Source organism: Sus scrofa, chromosome 13, assembly GCF_054392235.1.
Source record: "Sus scrofa isolate SSC_HxYL_T2T_F1_AM1 chromosome 13, Sscrofa_HxYL_maternal_Yorkshire_Landrace_v2.0, whole genome shotgun sequence".
NCBI classification, from domain to species: domain Eukaryota; kingdom Metazoa; phylum Chordata; class Mammalia; order Artiodactyla; family Suidae; genus Sus; species Sus scrofa.
In genome coordinates this window covers 15,107,598-15,129,023 of record NC_139395.1, presented here as the reverse complement: position 1 = coordinate 15,129,023, position 21,426 = coordinate 15,107,598, and the positions used below count along the sequence as shown (strand labels likewise).

Here is a 21,426-nt window from a genome sequence, read left to right as displayed (position 1 = left end):
GCAGAATATGTCTTGTTTCACTTGTCTACCAGTAATGCTCATGCTGTCTTCTGGCATCTCACCTTCTTTCATGACACTGAGTAATTATTACACTATTATTCGGCTTTTCACATACGCACATCTCAATTCCTAAATTTGATTTTAATCTCTCTTCTCAAAAGTGTAGTCCAAAATCATATATATAGTAATTGATGAAGGAAAGAAGTGTAGTCCATAATCAATATATAGTAATTGATGAAGGAAGGAAGGAGTGGGGGAAGGTAAAACAACACAAAAATTTTCCCACAAGGGTGGATGTGTTGTGACAGAAATGGCACCAAAATTTCATGCAAAGCAAAAACCAAGAGCACCCAGCAGACACCTGAACACATCTACTGAACGGAAGGAAGGAGGTAAAGAAAAGAAGAAAAGACTAGAGGAACTGACAAAGGGAAGGAAATGAGGAAGGGAAAGAAAAAGAGGGAAGGATGGAGGGAGAAAGGGAAGGAAGGAGGAGAGAAGTATGGAAGGATAGAAAGAAAGATGGACAAAGGGGCAGGAGGAAGGAGAAGGAAGAGTGGGAAAAGGGGGAAAGAAAGGGATGGAAGAAAAGTCTTACCCTTGGCCTTCTGTGCCTTCCATGTTGATACTTGTTCCCTTTTTATTTCCAAAATATCTCTTGGGACCTTACAGTGTACCCAGCACCTATTTCCAGGCTGCCTTATGCACCTGCATAAAGATGTGCAGGAACCACTGCACAAGGCCAATATGTTTCACTGGTCAGCACCCACCATCTCCTAAGAGTCCAGTGCCCCGGTCTAGGGAAGCCGGCCCCCTAGTGTCTCACAGCCCAGGGCTCGGATCTCTGTGTCTCACAGCCCAGGGCTCAGATCTCTGGAGGACGTCTGGGAAAAAGCCTGGGCACTACTGGCCCTCCACTGGGAGCACAGCGGGAGGCCTTCTCCTCTTATTTGTGCCAAGGCATCACATGACACTCAGCCCACCAGCTTCCTGGGCAGTGCATTAGGGAATCAGGGCTCCTAGGTTCCAGAGAGTGGGGGACAGAGAGTGGCTCTGAGGACAAACACTGTCGCAGCCATGCCTTCTTAACAACACCCCAAGGCACTGCCCTGGCCCCTCCTGCACCCCCTCCTCTATGCACCCCCAAGGACCCAGGCACTCAATTCCAAACAACACAATATGCAGCTCTTTACGGTAACAAAATATCCCCAGTTCTACTGTTCCCCTTTCTTCTAACAGAAATGTTACACTGTCATGAGTTTAATGCACATATTTTTTTAAGAAACTTGCCATGGAAAACACACCCATTGAAGAGACAACATAAGGGTTCTTGATGGGAAAGGAGAAGGTCTCTGCCTCCGAGAAGTCCATAAACTGCTGAAATTGAATGCGGGACTCTACATACAAATGGGTGTGTTCACTCTTCAGGTGAAAGAATCCATAGCTTTCAGGAGGTTCTACAAGGGAACTACATCTTGTTTGGTCAGGGGAAAGATGGGTTGGTCATCTTGCCAAAGACAACTGAATTTCATGAAGATACATTTCCTAGAATTAACCAATTTTGCTAAGATGACAAGTAAATTTTAAAATAGGCATTTTCTTCCCCTTCTACCCCTCAGTTCAGTGGCAAATCAGTCTTTGGGCCTGTCTGTCATCTGTCTGTCCCCACCAGGCCTGTAGCGGATTTGCTGGAGATGTCAGCGGAAGGCCACTGAGATGTGTGACACTTCATGAAGCGCAGGCCCACTGTCATCCTTTCTCTACATTAAAGTAAGCCACTTCCCAATGAGCAAGCCTTGGAAATATTCTGCCTTCTGTCCACCCAACTGCACTCTCCAGAAATAAGAGGAGGATATGGTTTTAACACACCACACCATTGTCTTGAAGCTTAAAATATCATTGGAAGAATAAACCAGGGAGCTATGTGAAATAGTTAAGTAAACCCTAACACAGCAATGCTGGGGCATGAACAGTGATTCAATGGTTACAGAATAAAACCAAATCTAGAAACCAGGGCAATGCACTTGAACAAGCACCGAAACACAACATAATAGGAATATCTACCGTTATCACTTTAATTTTAAAAAGCCTTTAGCAGACTCTGCAGCTGTTAATCACTGCTCACATATGGCATGGCTGTCACCTTTATGAATCATGTTTTATCTTGAAAAGACTGTCCTTTATTACCTTTCCTTTTGCACATTCCTTAGGAGTTGTGAAATTAAAAAAAAAAAGAAAAAGAAAAAGCTCTGAGGTTCTCACTGCTAGGATCAACATTTATAAATAAAGCAAGCAAGAAAGTGAGTTACAGTTTTACATTATGTCCAATTCTGTGAAGCCACGTATTAGCATCTTCATTTCCAAGCTGCAGAAAGGGTGCCATCTCTTACTGAAAGTAACTTCTACTATAAGAATCTGCCTTGATGCTACAGGAAATCTTCTAAGCCCTAGGTAGTGAGTAGCCGTAACACTCAGACAGCTGTTGTTTTAGATGAAGGACTTAAATCTTAAAAAGACATTTGATTTAAAATAACAGGCATGGAATTGCATGAATCTGTAACATGATACATCTGGAAAACAAATGAGATGAATAAAAGTAAGTATACATTCATGGGCCCAATGAAGATACACATATAAAGGAATAAGGAAGATTTACAGTCAGATACACATGACTTGTTCACTTACTTTAAAAAACAATAGAGGCAACCAATATAAAACTTACAGTCCAGGAAAACATATTCTAACACTCTCACTTGACATAATGAAGCACTTTACTGAACTGCAACACACTAGCCATACTTCAGAGAAAAAAGCAACCCCTCTGCCTCTAGCCCTAAGACTAAGGCTTCAGAAGTTCTAAGAATTAGGAGTTTCAGAAACTAAAATCCTAGAAAGGGACATATTATGCTCCTCCAGCAGGGCCAGTCAATCTGTCAATGCAGCACGCCTTCTAGCTGTGGAGCTTAAAGGTACGAGAGTCAGAACACAGCATGATTGCTCCTCGGCTCCATCCCGGTCCCATCCTTTCTACCCTTCTCTTCCCAAAGGGGACTGCGTGGTCTGGGTCCTGTGAGTTGAAGCCAGAGCCAGTGAGCAGGGCCCCCATCCTCAGCTCACATCCTGCTTGGCCTCAGCCTTCCAACGTGCTACAAGAAGTCACTCACCTGATTGGGAGGCAGGAGGGCTGCTCAGCTGAACGCCAGTACTCTGGAGCCTGGAATTCCTGAAAGGAAAACCCAGGTGCAGCCTGGGATGCGGATGCAGAGGCTGAGGCTCTGCTTACATCTCAGCAGAGGCAGCGTTTCACCCTCCCAAATGAATGAATGAATAAATGATAAGCCCATGGTCGTATCTGTGGAGCTGAGCTAAGCAGATGGAAACCCTGGCTATCTCCTCAGGAAAGGGGACCGTGGGAACTCCAAGTCCTAAAGGGAGGCTCAGCATAAGCTTTGAATCAGCCGTCAGCTATTAAATCACACTACGGAGCATGAACCTTCCTCCCGACGGCACAGCTCACATTTCTCCCATAGTGGAGGACAGTAATTGCCATCATCTCTCTTCTGCTCCATCCCCCACCACATCATCTGCCCACTGCTACCAGAACCCTGTACTGTGACTTGGGGACCTCAGGCACATCTGGAACATGCTCAAGATCACACCACAAGCTGCCAAACATAAACAACAAACACACTCCTCAAGCCCAGCTCCAGGAAGCAACTCAGAACAGGTATTAAGCATATTTGGATGCTCTCAACCCTTTAACCCTTCTGTTTCTCTCCATGTAAGACACTCAATGCACAATGGCAGTGGACGGTCATACCTTTTGGCTATGCCTAATAACTCCAGCTGATGCAAAACAACTATGACTGACAGTGGCTCAAGAAGCTGTGGCTGTCTGTCACTTTGGAAGACTGAGGTGCAAGGTTACCAAGGCTCACCTCCCTTCTCTCTAACATTATGCAGAATAGTCATGCAAGAAGGAGCCTCAGAAATCACATCAGATACTTTGATTTTATAAATGGGGAAATGGAACTCAGACACAAATCACTCATCTGGAAATACACAATCATTCAGCCCACATGCGCCTACTGCATACAACATCTTCACAAGGCAGAGCCACAAAATTCTATCATTTATATATAAATTTGGCCCAGAGCCCTTATTTCAGAATAATACTCCCTTAGATTTTTTTTGAAGTCTGTATATGTTTCTTATCTGGAGACGGCCAAATAGAAATACACCCCCAAGTGCAGGAGTTGGCAAACTATTTCTGCAAACAGCAAGTCAGCAGGCTTGTGGGCCTGCTGTCATAACCACTCGGCTCTGACACTGTCATCTAAGAGAAGCACAGGCAGCATCAGGTGTGACTGGGTTCCAACAAAGCTTGATTTACAAGAGTCTGCATGCAGAATTTGGCCCCTGGGCTGTATTTGGCTGACCCCTGCCTTAGTGGATCTTGATTTGACACCGACCAATTTGGCCTGCAGATCTTGGATTGGCCTTAATTAGATCTTATTTTACCTCACACCTCCCCAGATTCACAGACATTAAAATACATAGATATATAAAGGAAGAATCACAGAACAAGCTGCTTAGTGAACTTATAACCACTCATAAAACATAGGGAATGAATGGGAATCATAAAGAGAGCTGTCCTGCCCATCACAAGCAAAGGGGAACAGAGTTTCCATCTAAGTAACCAAACACCACACCTCCCTAACTGAATGTTATTTCTTCTCCCCATCTTAGAGAAGACAGTGTCCCCATGAGGTCAGGCAGATTCCCATCATGCTATGCTTTGCTGTCAGAGGCAAATCTAAGCTAAGCTAGACCTGAGACTGACTATGTGTTGACAGGGCAGACAGAGGGTCAGGGAGCAGGTCTGGTCTTCCCCAGCCCTATCCCCAGGCAGGAAGGCTGGGTGAGGAGTAGGGCCCGGCTACCTCCCATGTTTGTGCTCACTTTAGCAAAACGGGTTCTCAAAAGCGGTCTTAGAAATCTGCAAACCAAGAGGATTCATCACTGAGAGCTGCTTACATGAACCAGAATTCTAGAAACAGAATTCTAGGCAAGAAGCTCATGAGTTAGAAAGAGCACAAGAAACCTGGCTGTAAGAATTCCCAGGAGCTTCCCTCGGGGCACATATCACAGACTCCCATTTAATGTGAAGGTGAAGAGGCAATTCAACTTGCCAGTATAATTCCTTATGCCTTAGACCTCCTTACAAGTGCTTCTTTGTAGAAAAATATTTCCTCTAAAAAGTTACAATCACCTGGCATCTTGGGTCAACCAACAGAGGTGCTTCATGTCAAATGTCAGCTTTGAAGGAAGATGACAAATAATCATCTGCAATCACACTTTTTTGTTTGTTTGTTTTGGCTATAGGATGTACCTTGTGACACAAAACATCTGGCTAAACACTTTCAAAGTTGCTTTGTGAACCAGTGACTCAGATGTTTGGTGTCAAGAAGAACACACAGTCTGGTGATGACTGTGGATTCTGACTCGGTCATTCAGATGACTGGTGGATTCTCACTTTCCCACTCTTCATCCAAGGGTCCACTATATCTAAATAACCTCACTAACCTTGCTACAGTTCGCCAGTTTCTATAAAAACAAAAGGCGATCCGAACTCACTGATCATCCGCTGAGAACCACATCGAGTTACATTGGCCCTGATTTGGTGACTTGACTCAGTAAAACTTAACAAAGCCATAAAGCTTTCAGAGGTAGCCACAGCATCCGTGCCTGAACAACCAAGGACCATTACACACCAGAGGAAAGCATCTACTAGGCCTCCTCATGCCCATTAGATAATGACTATAAATGATGTGGTCGTTAGCCCAGGATTAAACACATTCATCTGCCAACATCACAAAAAGCCTCAAGACTTGAGTCTAATCATCCTTCTATTTCTCTTACTGTAACAAAGCAGCAGGAGTGATCCCTCTATGCTTCCTTGGGCTTCCCTGGCAACAGTTTTCCCTCAGGAACCCTGAAAGCAATGATGTCACTAGCTTCCATGAACTATCTCTTTTTAAATGCCCTCAGCTTGGACAGAAACTCTTTGATGAATAATAAAGCCACCACATCTTAGTTTGCACTGTGACTAGTCACTTAACTGTTGCTTTTCCTTATCATAAACACACACACGTATACACACAGACATTTAAAAAAGTGATTCTAGGAGTTCCCGTCATGGCTCAGCAAAACAAATCTGACTAGCATCCATGAGGATGCAGGTTTGATCCCTAACCTCGCTCACTGTGTTAAGGTTAGGTCGCAGACATGGCTTAGATCCCGTCTTGCTGTGCTGTGGCATAGGCCGGCAGCTACAGCTCCAATTCAACCTCTTGCCTGGGAACCTCCATGTGCCACGGGTGTGGCCTTAAAAAGACCAAAAAAAAAAAATTCCAAACCAGGTCAGCCTTGTCTTGAGGAAGCCATCATCACTAGAAATGCAGTCTTAGGCTTAAAAGGGGCCCTCATGGTTTAAAAAAAAAAAAAAAAAAAAAAACATGTTTAGCCAGAGTTTCTCATCCTTGATGGCTACAGAAGTCATTAAAACAAGTCAGGGTTCAGAATCTAAGAAAGATTACTATTTGCATCATGGTTTAGTGCAGAGGTTCTCAAAGTATGAACCACTTTGTTTTAATTTCTAATACAGTAAATGTTGACAGATTTAACCCAAATAAATGAAAAAATCTTTTGAGTCTTTAGTAATTTTTGAGAGTGTAAAAAGGCCCTGAGACCAAAAATCTGAGAACCTCTGTTGTAATGGAAGGAAGGACTGTACATTTTGGAGTAAAATGGTTTTTAACTTTGTCTCCCATTGTCTCCCACCAGCTCTGTAACCTTAGCCACGTTACTTAACCTCTCTGGTCTTCCACTTTCTATGGATCAGACTAATTGCCCTTATAACTATCTGCTCAAGCATGTTTCCCTGATGTCTGTGGTGTTGGTTCTACATCCCCAGAGCTTAGCACAGCATATTGCATGATACACAACAGGGTCTCAATAAACAATGATGAATTGATTTGTGAAACAGGTGTGAGGATTAAATAGGCTGATATGTGTAAAGTGTTGGTGAGGTACCTGGTACACAGCAAATGTCACAGGTGTTCCGTAAATGTCAGATCCCTGCTCCACCACCAATGTTGCTCTCAGCTTTACCCCACAAGTGAGAAAACGTAGTCTGTCTAAATAAAGTGAATACCTAAGGCAATGGTTCTCAAATTGTGGTTCTCAAAACAAGAGCGTCAGCATCACCTCAGAAACTACTTCACTCTTAACACTGGACCTGGTGAGTGAGAAACTCCCGAGGTGGGCCCATGGATCTGTGTTGTGACAAGCTTGCCAGGAGATTTCTGGTTTGTGCTCCAGGGTGAGAACCATGGCTTTACAACATAGATGGAGTCTCCAAGAAAAAAAAGGATATTTTGTGCTAGTAGCATTTTGTATTTTGACAGCAAAGGGTACGCAATATGGTGTCTACTTCTGACTGCCCCGAATCTTTTTTGGACAAAGATAGGATATACATAAAGTCAAATACAATAAATGTCTATTGATAAGCCTCACAAGGTGGAGTGATTGATTTTGTATGTCTGGGGTACAACTGGGGTATGTGAGTGATTGATTTTGTATATCTGGGTAAATCACCAGATATATTTTGTATATATTTTGCATATCTGGGGATTTTGCATAGCTGTGTATCTGGGGGCCAGTGCATTTGAAATAAATCTGGAACCAGCAGGAACGGAGGAAGCTTTATCTTGGAGAAACCCCAGCATAATCCTTGAGTCATCTTTGTGGTTAGGCATAAAATTTGTGGGTGGGAACAGGGGTGGGGATGGGGGAAAAGGACTGCGACTGTGTCACTAGCTGTGAAACATTTTATTGCTAATTTCTATCATATCTTCATAAATACACTCCTTCTAGTCTTCACAACTCCCTTGCAACACAGCAAACTACCACCATTGTGGTAATTATTCCCAAGTGCTAACCTCTGAGGGACGCCACCTGCCAACAACAGTGACAACCTGAGAAACTTCCAGGTCCTCACAACACAATGGGCACTTGGGGTGCCCATATCGTATGAGCCTCACAGCTATCCCAGGGCACAGGCTCTCACGCTATTCTCATTTTACATCTATGGGAACTGAGCTTCAAGAGATTAAGCACAGCTGGAATTCAAACCCAGGAATGCCTGGCTCAAAAATGTATGCCTACTAGTAAATCCACCTACCCACACAAAACACAGAGTGTGACCCTACAAATATAGTGTAGCGCTTTAGAAGTAAGCGCATTTTGGGTAAGGGCTTTGGTTCAAAGTTAATGCATACAGTAAAGCTCACACATGGTCAAAATGATCCTTGAAAAAAAATCCCATAAATTGTTCACCAAGTGCAATACATATTGCATTACACATACAACAGTTGTATGCTAATATATATCTGTACACCACATATTAATTTAGACTATAGAATACAAAGCAAACAATCAAAATGTAATACAAGTATTTTTTAACAAGTGAGAGAGGGTGTAGAGTTGGTTTTGAGTACACTAAATGCATACTCACAAACCTGGCTTAGATGCAGGATGTAAGCTAAGGGCACGCACACAGGGAGACAGAGAGAACACTCCACGGACCAGAAGGTGCAAGGTACTCTGGAGTTACATCAAAGAGCACAAAATATAGCCACTACCTGGCAAAGCTTGTGAGACACCAAGGGAACAGGCACACCCATGCATGCTGATGCTCTCAGCAGGGGCTGGAAAATGCGAAAAGGGAGGGTCTGAGCCTTCTTGAGAGAAGCAGACACAGAAGGTGGCTAAGAAACAAAGACCATGTGAAATGACCTTGAAAGCAATGTCCTGGTCAAACCCTTCTACACTGTTGGTGAGAATGTAAACTGGTATTCTGGAGAACCGTATGGAGTTTCCTAAAAAAAGAATATGATCCCATCCCATTCTTGGGTATGTATCCAGACAAAACTATAATTTGCAAAGACATACTCAGCCCAATGTTCACAGCAGCACTGTTTACAACAGCCAAGACATGGAAACAACCTAAGTGTCCATCAACAGATGAAGGGACGAAGATGTGGTGCATGTACAATGGAATATGACTCAGCCATAAAAAAGAAAGAGTTAATGCCATTAGTAGCAATATGGATGGACCTAGAGATTATCATACTAAGTGAAGTAAGTCAGAGGAAGACAAATATCATGATATCACTTATATGTGGAATCTAATATATGATACAAATGAACTCATCTATAAAACAGAAACAGAATCACAGACATAGAGACCTGTGGTTGCCAAATAGGGGATAGGGGAGGGATGGAATAGGAGCTTGGGGTTAGCAGAGGCAAACAATTATATACAGAATGGATAAACAACAAGGTCCTACACAAGGACTATATCCAATATTCTGTAATAAACTGTAATGGTGGAGTTCCAGTTGTGGCTCAGTGGGTTATGAACCCAACTAGTATCCATGAGGATGCAGGTTTAATCTGTGGCCTCACTCAGTGGGTTAAGGTTCCAGCCATGATCTGTGGTGTAGGTAGCACACATGGCTTGGATCCTACATTGCTGTGGCTGTGGTGTAGACTGAGGGCTGCAGCTCTGATTCGACCCTGAACTTGGAAACCTCCATATGCCACAGGAGTGGCCCTAAAAAAAAAAAGAAAAAAAAAAAAAACTTCGATGGTAAAGAATACAAGAAAAAAATGTCCTAGTCTTGAAATTGGACACCCTAGATTCGAATCCTCTTCCTCCCCTGTTGCTAGTGTTTTGGCACTTACCAAATTTTTATAAGATAGGACTAATGATATCTAACTCATATAGACTATGAATTTATAGTGATTTTGTGTTTATGTTTCTAGAGTGGAATAATCTTTTCTGTAAGATAAACATGTATTATCTGAAATAAATTAAAACCCCTTTTTAAAAAGTACTATATCCTCCTTTACATCTTCCCTGGGAAAAAGAGAGAGGAGGAGTGAGAGAGTGAGAAAAACCAACACTTAATGCAGGTCCTCCAGTGCCTTATGTAAGTTTTATCTCAATTTTTGCAGATGAGGAAAAAAGGCTCAGAGAGGTTTTTCCAAAGCCAAACAGCTACTGAGTGACAAACGAGGATTTGAACCAAGTCTGTTTACCCTTAAAACCTAAGCCCTTACTATAACAAAACTCAGTAAATATGTACCTTTATCAAATTACATTGCAACCTAGTGATTTCTTGGCACAATCCTGAATATGAGTGAAAAAGAAAGAAATAGCACTGCTCCTACAGTAAACCAAAATTTTTGAAGCAGCTGCTAGATGCCTGGCCCTGCATAAGGTTCAGTAGTGAACAGGACAGAAAGTCCTGCTCTCAGGAAGCACACAGTGGGAAGGAGAGACAGTGTGGGCCAGGACGAGACCACCACCCATCTTGGGTGAAGGATTTCACCTTGCTGGGCTTCTGTTGCCTCATTTGGAAAATGGGAAGGGGTGTTCCTAATTTTATGGGATTGTTCAGCCCTCACATTCTCTGATTCCATAAGAAGCCTTTGTTTTTCTGTTTCTTTAAAATGTAATCAGGCCATGAGCTGTGATGAATGTTGTTAGCTGCTCCCCAAATCAAGTATTTCCACCTTTTCCCTCTGACCAGGCTTTTCCCCCCACATGATGCACCATCGACCAAATCACAGAACCTAAGGGGTGCCCGGCAAAAGAATCCTAAGCCTGGCTTCTTAGGAGAGCTGTGGTCCACCTGGCAGGTAAACCTGGCCATCTCTGGTTTCACATCAACATGACCTCAGGCACAAACTTTCGTGTTTTTCCATTTTTTTCATTAAGTTACTTGTTGAAACAACTGCACAAATAAAACAAAGACATTAAATCAGGCATCCTCTGCCTCCAGTGCCTAGTTCTAAACTAAATGATCTTCTGCCACTTTAATGATAAATATCAGGCATTTCTTATAACCATTCTGCTACCCTTATTATTTTCACTTTTGTTGATATCTGTACTGAATACATCTTTCAATAGTTTAAAAACATAATCTTTATTTAGGTTGTTCCAGACCCAGCCTTTTTTTCAGGGGGGGGTGGGGGGGGTGCTCATGGCATGTATTAATTCCAGGGCCAAACCCCGCCACAGCAATGACAATGCCAGGTCTTTAACCCACTGAACCACAGAGGAACTCCAGACCAAGCCTATAGTGGTAAGGGTTTTCTTGTCCTATTTCTAATATGTTCCCTTTAGAAATAATCTTCCTCTTTGAATGGATTAAGTTAGTTACATATGCACTTATGACATTGATGAAATTAATGCATAGAGGGTGGTAGTACAAGTTGACCGGACTTAAGAACCTCTATTAGTGCAGTTAAGCATACACACAAACCAAAGTATATGCTGAGTGGGATTCCCCTCTCCTTCTCCTCCCTCAGAACTACCTTCCACAGACTCCTAGAAATACAGGGAGATGCAAAAATACAAGGGTAAAGGACTTAAGGCACCACTTTCCAGGGTCTCTGAGACAAAGTAAGTGGCTCAGTACCTCTCACCCCACATGATTTGTTCATCTCTCTCTCATACTCACTGTCTGCAATTTCAAAAGATGGGAACTTCGTGTTGACCCCAGTGCCTAACATAGCTTTGGGCATAAAGGCTGTGATCAATGACTGGTCAACAGATGGAAAAGTGAGACCCCCTCTGCTGAGCAGAGGTGTGTGGGAACAGGAGGAAGAGGCTCGGATGGAAAGAGAAGGAAGAAGTTGGGGGAGAACTCTTGAGAGAAAGGACACAGGGATCAATACAGGCCGCCCGACCAAAATACCACCACTTCTCCAGGCTCCACATTTACAACCATCAGCCTGGTTTTCCAGACACCGAGTCCCATGCAGGCCTGCAGCTTGAAAACTGCAAGCCCAAGAGTGGAGCCAGGTATTTCTGGGTCTAGAGTTCTGCCTCTGGAAAAACAAAGGGCAGTGAGATCACAGTCAGCCCGTGAGGCTGCTGGGCCATGGGGACACCAGACGAGGCTGGAAGTGCTCCGACGGATGCTGAAAGCAGACCTCTAGCCCCTCTCTGGAGCAAGGAATTTAGATATGAGAGTCAGAGGTGCCTGGTAACCAAACTCTTCTCTGTAGGTACTTCACTGGAGTTCTACCAACCCCATCTCCAAGCCTGAAACCTGCAGGTGGGCTCGGTCTGTGCTCTGGTGCCCCCTAGTGGCCGTTGGCTCTAACACCAACCCTGCCTTTCCTCCTGCCTGTCCCCAGCCTCTTGGGATGCACTGGCCTTGAGCATGTGCCAGCCTGATTTTGTTCTTCCTCTCCCTCTAAGCGCAATGAAATCACCCTACATAGGTTTAGGATCTCTTGGATAAGGAAGGTCTTTCAGTCAATACACCTTAAACCTGAGAAGGTTTTTTCTAGAATTAACCTGAAATATTGTATTTTTCTCCTGATGTATTCAAGGAGAAAATGTTTCCAAGCTCTAGTTTTCTAAGTCATAGGAAATATAAAGTTATAAGTATTATGTTCGGAACCAGAGATAGAAAAGCAACATTTTAGAAAGTCTTTCTTTTGAATGAAGGATTCCCCTGTGGATTCCTTAAACTGTAAATACATAAAATCTCCCTGTTTACTTCATTGACTCAGTTGTGACATTTAAAATAGAAAGCTAAGACTGTGCATGAGCAATTCCTCACAAAACATGCACATTCGCAGGGATAGCTGCAGACAATGACTTTGTACAAATTTTATCACATCTATTGAATAAATGCTGCACTGGCTCCGAGAGAGAGCAAAATAATAGGACTCAATCCTGCTCCTCCCATCTCCAACTCAGTAAAGATTATTTGTGCACATGGAACCACCACAATAATTAGGTCCAGGGAACCTGAATCCCTTTGCAAGAGAAACAATCAAGGGGGTTGCTGACTGAGTCCCCTGATCTTGATCTGAGGCTCAGTTCCCACATCTGACAAATTAAACAGCTCAAGTCAATAATCTCCAAGCTCACTTCCAGTTCTCAGAGTCACAAATTCAAAGTGATAAAGTTTATGTTTACAGTTAGAGATGAGCCTGCCATAGGCCAGCTTAGATGGGCTCTTCCACCCCTAGGAGGGCACCAAAATCATAGGACAAGGATAAAACTTCCCAAATAAGTCATCCTTATCACCTTTCACTTTTCAAGACATGCCTCCAGGCCGTCCACGTCTACTGAGTTAAAAGCTAGTCATTCTCAAGTGGCTTTCCTAAGAATCTAGCAATCAAAGAAAGGACTTCCCAGCATTTGCTAACTTAAGGGAAACATAGACTATATTTCACGTATATTTAGTACTTCGTAGCCTAAACAGAAAGCTCCCACATAAATGAGATTTCTAGTATAGAAGAGACTGCAAGTATATGTAGGCATTACTATGTTTTTAGTTCTGCAATCATGAATTTTAGCAGATAACTACTGATTGAATTTAACGCTAATTGAGGTTCTCCTACATACTGTCTATTTCAAGTAGCACAGAAAAGACAGCATATCTTAACTGACCTATTGATTGAGCTTGATTTTGGACTTATCACCAACCTCCACAAAAATACCTCACTCGAAAGGTATTCGTTAACTCCAACCCCCCCTGATTTTGATAAAATGCTACCCTCAAAAGAAAAACCATTATGAAGTTTTCCTATAAGTTCTATAATCTGTCTTTACCATCTGGAGAATGACAGAGTTAAAGGCAACTTTATCATCATATGCTGCAAGGTCACTTCTAATGTACCATAGGATGGTTTTGAACCATGTGACATTTTATTTTAGGTGCATTTAAAATTTTCTGTCTTGATATTTAGTGACTCCAGTGGACTAGTTACTGTTGCCAAGGCAATATGACTTTGGGTTACTATAAGGATCCAAAGAGGTTTCTGTTTGTTTGTTTTCTAAATATTAACATGAAAAAAAATGGAACAAGTAAATATAGAGAACAAATTTAGCCCCTTTCCTCCTTAAAATGCATGAAATATCGATCTTCTGGTCGTATCTCTGATTGAAAACAATAAAGACTCATGAGGTGACTTTCCTAACTGGTATAGAGACTTTCTCCCAGTGGGTGGGACTGGTACCACCAGAGTCCTCTTATTCTTTGTTCTGGATTGAGACCCCTCTGAAAGTGTAGCACACTGATTATACACAATGCAAACTATTTACCTCCAACAGGTTTACCTCCAAGAGAAAAACCCATTCCTTACATGAACAAATGGGACCATAAAGGTCCAAAGTGTACTGTTTCAGGGAACTTGTGAAGAGCGGGCAGAGAAATTCATGGTGCAAGCTGTAGAAATATATTCAGCTGAGTTCCAAAAGATTCAAATGCAGATGAGACTAAAGATTCTGCATTAACCCATTTTTTTTTCCTCTGTGATTATTCTTTCTAGTCAGTATAAGCTAAAGGTTTTCTGTCACAATAGTGAACTCAAATCATCTGATGATGGGGAGAATCAAAGCCTCTATTTCCTGGAATACTACATAAAACCTCTCTGGAAACAGATAACATCTTTGCTTCCTAACAGAAACACAGCATTTTAAAATCAGAAGTCCACGTGCAGATGAAAAAAAAAACAAAAAAAAACAAAAAAAAAAAAAAAAACCTGCAGTACAAGGCACTTTGTAACTAAAACCTCCAAAAGCAGGGTTTCCTTAAGATGAAGCAATGATTCAAGTAAATGCTGTGTTACCAGAAACTAGAGGAGAAACAGGAACTTTTTTTTTTTTTTTTTTTTTTTTGGTCTTTTTGTTCTTTCTAGGGCTGCATCCATGGCATATGGAGGTTCCGAGGCTAGGGGTCCAATAGGAACTGTAGCTGCCAGCCTACACCACAGCCACAGCAACACCAGATCCAAGCTGCGTCTGCGACCTACACCACAGCTTGTGGCAACGCTGGATCCTCAACCCACTGAGTAAGGCCAGGGATCAAACCCACAACCTTATGGTCCCTAGTTGGATTCATTAACCACTGAGCCATGATGGGAATTCCAGAACAGGAACTCTTTTAAGCGCAACTAAAAAACAACTCACAAGCCTCAGAACAACTATTTTTAAAGAAATATTTAACAGCTCTAGGAAAGTGCTTGTCTCATGCTAGAAAGCTCCCTGGACCCAATCAGCTCCTGCTCCCAATAAATGATGCTGGGTGTCTGGAAGAATAAACATGAGACTGAGCACACTTAGGAATGGTAGAGGTTTGATGTCCATGAGCATTTTCACACAGTAACACGTGAGCAGATCTTTGGTTTCATTCTAGGCAAGCTCTTCTCATGGGACCATTCAAAGCTGCCCACAATTCAACAGCCACTCCTACCATGGACAGATGCTTCCTTCTATGGAATGCTCAGGAGAAATCACCTGGTATTGATGTGGTTTGAGTCTGATCCTGTGAACCCATCGGAATCTTCCCACCAGGGATCAAAGAGGAGGCTGTCAGGATTAACACAGGTGTCCTGGCTGTACTTGGTAAACCTTCTATTTTTATCCACCTCCTACCTGTGAGTACCTCTGACCTATTCTGAGCTCAGACCCCCATCTCTTAGAGTGAATTTTCTAGTCTTTCTTTAAAAATGGACGGGTAATAAAATAAATTTAACCTGGAAGCAGCAGCTTAGCAAGGGAAATGAAAACGTCAGGAGTTATCTAACCACAGCCACAGCCATCCAGGTATCTGCTGGGTAATAAAAACGGGAAGGGCATCAAATGAAGTAAGTAAAGTTGTGGCTTGTCTCTGGCTCCTGGGGCGGGGGGTGCTATGCAGTTTAATTGATGTTTACTAACTACAAAATGCTGTCATAGATTTGAAACGTCTATGTTCTAGGAAAGTTGGAGGGGATGCACAGGGGGAAGACTGTTTTGGCATAAAGCAAAAAACAAAACACAAACGTTTTTGAGAAGAGGGATTGTTAAGAGGGTAGTAGAAGGAAAGATGCGGAGAAAAGAATATCTCCTCTGAAGTTAAAATAGTTTTTCCAAAAGAGTAGTGTTTAGTCGCAGTTTAAATAGAACACTTTAAAATACCTTGGACAGCTCAAAAATGCTGTTTAGGAAACAGAAAATCAAGTGAGCTAAGAACAACCAGAGGAGTGCTTTAAAAATCCGGGCAAAGCAGCCAGAGCATGAGAGTTTGTTTTGTATAGTTTTGAACACAAGAGTAAGGAAGCAGAGGCATTTCCTCCCAAAATGCACTGAAATCCTGAGGCATCAGTGGGTCAGTGACAGGACGTCGCAGGTGGCTGGGTGGCAGTGGGAGTAGGGGGTATTTCTCTCTCAAAGTATCCCGGGGCACCCACTCCTCCAGTACCTGATCCCACCACACCCTTCACGGTTCCTCCCTCCACCTCTGGAATCCCAGGGGCAGCACTTCTTAAAGCTCCAGGCTCCAGGGGCCATTTCTGCAGCCGAGATTCTTCCCCGGAGCCTGGCAAGTTCTAGGACTGGAAGCCAGGCTGGGTAGGCCCCCAGGCGCTGTTGGACCCGGAGGACAGGGCCTTAAAGCCCACCCACGTCCTCAAGGGGAAGGAGAAACGCATCTTCCCAACAGCACTTCTCTGAAGTCAGCCTGCTCCCCACCCTACCTATACTCACTTGACGCCTCGGGGACCACCTCCTAACTGATACCCACCCCTTAACTGTCCCCTCGATTCGCCCCTGAAGGTCCTCGGGTGTCTACGAAAGCACGGGTCCTGACCTCTTTAGTGGGCTGAGGCTGGCGCTTCACAGTCCCTCCGGGCCCATCCCCCGCCCCCTCTCCCTGGTACTTTAAGAAGGAAGGTGCACGGAGGGACTTGGCTGAATCTAGGCACCTTTGAGCCTATGTAGGAGTTTGATGCTCGAGAGCCCCAGACGCAATTGCACATTGTTGGAACCTACTGTATGGGGGGGGAGGGGATAGCGGGGGGAAGGCTGGGAGGCTGAGTCCCACCGCTGGGGTCTAGCCCCAGGACCCCGCGCTACGCCCCCGCCCCGCTTCCCAGCCGTCAGGACGAGGGGCGCCGCGACTCCAGCTGGGACGCGCGTCTCCCGCTCCCACTCCCCTGCAGACGCGCAGGGCGACCCCCTCCCCACTCCCGCCCCATCCGGCTCAGGGAGCCGGGCGAAGAGCAGGGGCGAGGAGGGACCAAAGTTCCTCTAAAGATTTCCTAACGCGGCCGCGGAGGCTCGAAGCCAACCCGTGTGCCTCAAAAGTTGCTCTCGAGCAGCGGCCGGGGACGCGGAGCAGGGTCCGCCCTCACTTACCTGGCTCGCGGCCCGAGGGCACCAAGCGTCGGCCGGGCCGGCCGTGGGCGGGTCAGGGTGGGGTTGGGGTCGCGCTCCCTCCCCTCGGGCTCGCGGCAGCTCAGCGGCGGCGCAGTGAAGAGGAGCCGCGCGGGGAGTTCGGGCTCAGCGGGGACCCGGGCTCCATTCCGGGCGGTGGGGCGGGGCCGCTTGGCTCTCAGTCGCTCGGGGAGGGCGATGGGGGCGGAGCGGAGGGAAGCGGCGGGCGCGAACGGGCGGAGGGTAAGGCGGCTCGGCCGAGAGCTTCCACCTTCCGAGGAAACCCGCGCGCCCCGCGCCCGCGCGCGGCCGGCTCTGAGACCTGGACACCAGCGCCCCCTGGGGGCCCCGGCAGAGGGCGAGGCCCGGAGAGGAGTGCACCGCCCAGCCCCGCCCCGCCCAGAGGTCTTCCTGGAGGGGGCGGTGCCCGGCTCCCCTCCTGGCCACCGCTCTCTCCCGGCTCCAGGAGACGCGTCACTCTGGGGACCTCCTCTCCATTTCAGGGTAAAGGGGGAGTACTTGGAAGGGGGTGGGAGTGATGCTTCTTTCCGCATACAGGAAACTTCTTGGATGAATGCTCAACTGCCACCAAAAAAGGCGAGGTTATGGCTCACCTCCGACAAGAGCACCTAGCATACGGTAGGAGCCTGGTAATTAATTTTTAGTAAATAAATGCGTGAATAAATGAATGGACGATGAGGTTTTTTTCATCCCATGTCTTCCCGAATACATCCACTTCATAAATAAGTAAAAGATAAAGAAATGCTTGGAGAGCAGCAATGCTTAAAAATAGATATAAACACGCTGTCTTATGTAAGGGGTAACCACTGCCACATGTTATGAAGCACTTTATAGAAAGGAAGTGTAGCTTTCCTGTTCCAAACTTATTAAAGCCGAATTTAAACAAATGAGCGTTGTGCATTGCATCCGACAGTTTCTGCAACAGTAAACTAGACAGTTACACTCTTTTAGCATAGAGGTATTGTCAGAACCACAAATTGGATTTCAGAATCCATGAGGTTCAGAAAAAGCTGACATGTCTGACATTGGGATGAGAAGGAGGATGCTACATACAATGTCGAAAGGGACACCAGGACATAGGAGGGTCTTCCTCCCCAGCCTCTTAAGGCACATCTAACAAGACCTCTCTTCATGTAGACAGGTTATCAGCCAAGAGCTTTTCACCAACCACAGAGTTCTCAATCTCAAAGCCTGGAGAAGAAGAAGTAACTGGATTAGGAGCAGGTACCCAACTGATGGTTTTGTAGAGGCAATTAGGAAGATCCTTGGGATACAGAGGAAGAGCCTTCAGAAAGAAAAAATAATTTTTTATTAAAATTTTTAATAATAATTTTTCTTCCCCCCAGGCCACCTCACAAGAACTTCTGAAGCATGGTAACATTGTGGACCCTAGAAAGAATAGGGAAGTTCCTTTGTTTCAATTTGAGGAAACTTGGGTCACATGGTTAAGCACAAGCCAACCAACACGGTCTTAAGATGCAGAATTCAGCAAAGTTCCAGGCCTTCCACAGATTCTGGAACCATTCACAGTGCTCTGCCACACTTCTGGAGCCCCATTGGAGTCCCACGTGATCGACAGCAACTGAGCGTGAGACTCAGGATTGTTCCCCAGAGTAAATTCATTGTCTTCACATCAGAAAGTGACAGGGGGGTGGGTAGGTGGATGCTGGGCGGGCAAAGTAAGCATATGTCTACTGAACATGGAAATATTAAGTCAGAAAATATTCCTTTCCAATTTAAGTAGCTTTGGAGATGAAATTGACATTTGAGCTGGATTGAACTTGCAAAGATGAAGGGAAGAGAAAGGAAAGTGATTGTGCGTGATTCCTTGCATGCTGATTGTGTTTTCTGAAATGTAAGTCCCGTGAAGGCAGGTGATAGTCTGTTTCATGGCCTTGTTTGTGATTGTCACCCCAATGCCATCACAATGTCTGTCACATAGCAGGTAGTCAATAAACATTTGAGAACTTAAATTATTAAAAATACCTTAGAGCTTACTGAACACAAATCTCTCATTTTCTGGGTAAGAGAAAAGGAATTAAGTGTGCTGAGCATGTACTATTTCCAGGCAATCCGTGAGCTACTCTATTGACCACAAACAATTGCCAAAGTAGATTTTATTATCTCTACAAAAAGCCTGGAGTTTGGGTGGTCATAATGCCCAGACCAGGGAACATAATTAGTTAGTCGGAGTACAGGAGTGATAATAGAAGCATTCTCTGAAAGGACAGCTAAAAATGACAGAACCAGGAACCACAGAACAGATAATGGAGTCAGAACCACAGGGAAGAGTCCCGTACAGCCATCTTTAGCCCCTCGTGTTAAAGGCACAGGCACACAAACTGAAAGCAGCACCACAACTTGTGACAAATATGGTTTCCTCTGCCAGCAGGCTTCAGCTTCATAATTAGAAACAAACAGTTGCCTGCAAGCCAGTGTGCAGAACACACGTGCGGCCTTATGCCGGAAACTTGGATTTTTTTCCACAAGGCATGACATGGAAGGTAAATTCAAAAAGGCTCTCTGCCAGGCACAGAAAGCAGAATTTCCTCCCACGCTTCCTATGAAACCAAGAGCCCATCTCTACAAATAAATATATATAACCAGCTCATGAACTCAGGTCCCAGTTGCTGCTCCCACAGCCAGTTGCTCACCAGCCGGAGTCCTTTAAACAACTGTGACATCAAAACCCCCTGATCTGTATCACTCACCTCTTCCCAACTCTCTTCTTGATGGATTCTGAGCTGCTGGGCTCTACAGCCATGGTCAGAATGATCTAAAGCCAAGCCACAGCACAACCGGTGTTTCCAAGCCACAAGGGAGGCTCCAGCTCTGGGCAGATTCACTCGCCTGGTCTCTGTTTGATAACATAAGAAGAGGCATCCGCTCACTGTCCTATGCCAATATGAAAGGCACCCCTCCCATCAGTGTGACAAGTGCAATACTGGAACGGAGCCAGGGAACAAAAGGGAAGAAACGTCGATTCTTACCAATGCAGTTGATACCATTTTTCAAGGGTGACAGATGATGAAGGGGGAAAAACAGACAGAGAGTCAGTGCCCTGCATTGAAAACCTTGGATCTTTCCCTGAATGAGTCAGGGTGAGCATTTTGTTTTGAAATTGAATTTCTGTCTTCTTTTTCTTTTTTTCTTTCAAGCTGTAGGATGGTTATATCCTCAACTAGTCAAGGGGACTGCTGTAAATAACAGGATATATTTCTGAGATTTTGGATCAAAAAAGAACACTGCATTTACCACCAGTGTTATTTATAGATCAAAAATATGTTCTTTTTTTTTTTCTATTTCATGTGATTTTGAGAATTGACTGATATGTCTTCCTCTGGTGTTTCTATATATATATGCCTGAGATGGTTTGCATTACTGGAAAGCAGAGAAATGCTCTAAGAAAGCCCTTCTGAGATGCTGAGGGCCAAGAAAGAACCGATACACACATTCCAAGCTGATGTAGGAATGGCATCTTCTGCAAGTCTGTCCTTCCTTTTTGTGAAGATCCTGTGTGACCCCTAGCCCCTCTAACATCTACCAGTAAAAAGCCGCACCACGAAGGGAATGGCCTTATTCTTTTGTCTACCAATAGGTGGCATCACAATCCCTCTTCACTGCATTTTAAAAATCACTAGCAGAGAGAATTTTCTTTTCTTTTTTTGTCTATTTGTCTTTTTAGGGCCGCATTCGCGGCATATGAAGTTTCCCAGATGAGAGGTCTAATCGGAGCTGTAGCTGCCGGCCTAAGCCACAGCCACAGCCACATCAACACAAGATCTGTGACCCGTCTGCGACCCACACCACAGCTCATGGCCAGATCCTTAACCCAACTGAGCGAGTCCAGGGATCGAACCCACAACCTCACGCTTCCTAGTCAGATTCATTTCCGTGCTCCACGATGGGAACTCCTCTTTCTTTCTTTCTTTTTTTTTTTTTTTTTTTGTCTTTTTTGTTGTTGTTGTTGTTGTTGTTACCATTTCTTGGGCCGCTCCCGCGGCATATGGAAGTTCCCAGGCTAGGGGTCCAATCGGAGCTGTAGCCACCGGCCTACCCCAGAGCCACAGCAACTCGGGATCCAAGCCGCGTCTGCAACCTACACCACAGCT

The 21,426-nt window shown here is 44.6% G+C and overlaps 1 protein-coding gene and 1 long non-coding RNA gene across 6 annotated transcripts in view; one reads left to right on the top strand and one right to left on the bottom strand.

Moving 5' to 3' along the window:
- CPNE4 (copine 4) overlaps nucleotides 1–20,185 on the bottom strand; it is a 595,221-nt gene extending 575,036 nt beyond the window's left edge. For 2 of the 5 annotated variants that reach the window (XR_014823542.1, XM_021071320.2), the window contains exon 1: nucleotides 17,276–17,581. Coding sequence is in view for 2 of the 5 variants with exons in the window: in XM_021071322.2 (XP_020926981.1) it covers nucleotides 20,026–20,078 (53 nt within the window). In the remaining 3 variants the exon portion in view is untranslated. Of the gene's footprint in view, nucleotides 1–598; nucleotides 750–3,164; nucleotides 3,219–17,275; nucleotides 17,582–20,025 lie in introns of those variants that run through there. The other 3 variants (XM_021071322.2, XM_084989036.1, XM_084989035.1) reach the window with 3 other exon arrangements.
- On the top strand, nucleotides 17,802–18,796 carry LOC146397179 (uncharacterized). Its single transcript, XR_014823543.1, has 3 exons — nucleotides 17,802–17,932; nucleotides 18,452–18,538; nucleotides 18,661–18,796. It is a non-coding gene; the product is annotated as an uncharacterized LOC146397179 (long non-coding RNA).
- Nucleotides 20,186–21,426: the final 1,241 nt, after the last annotated feature.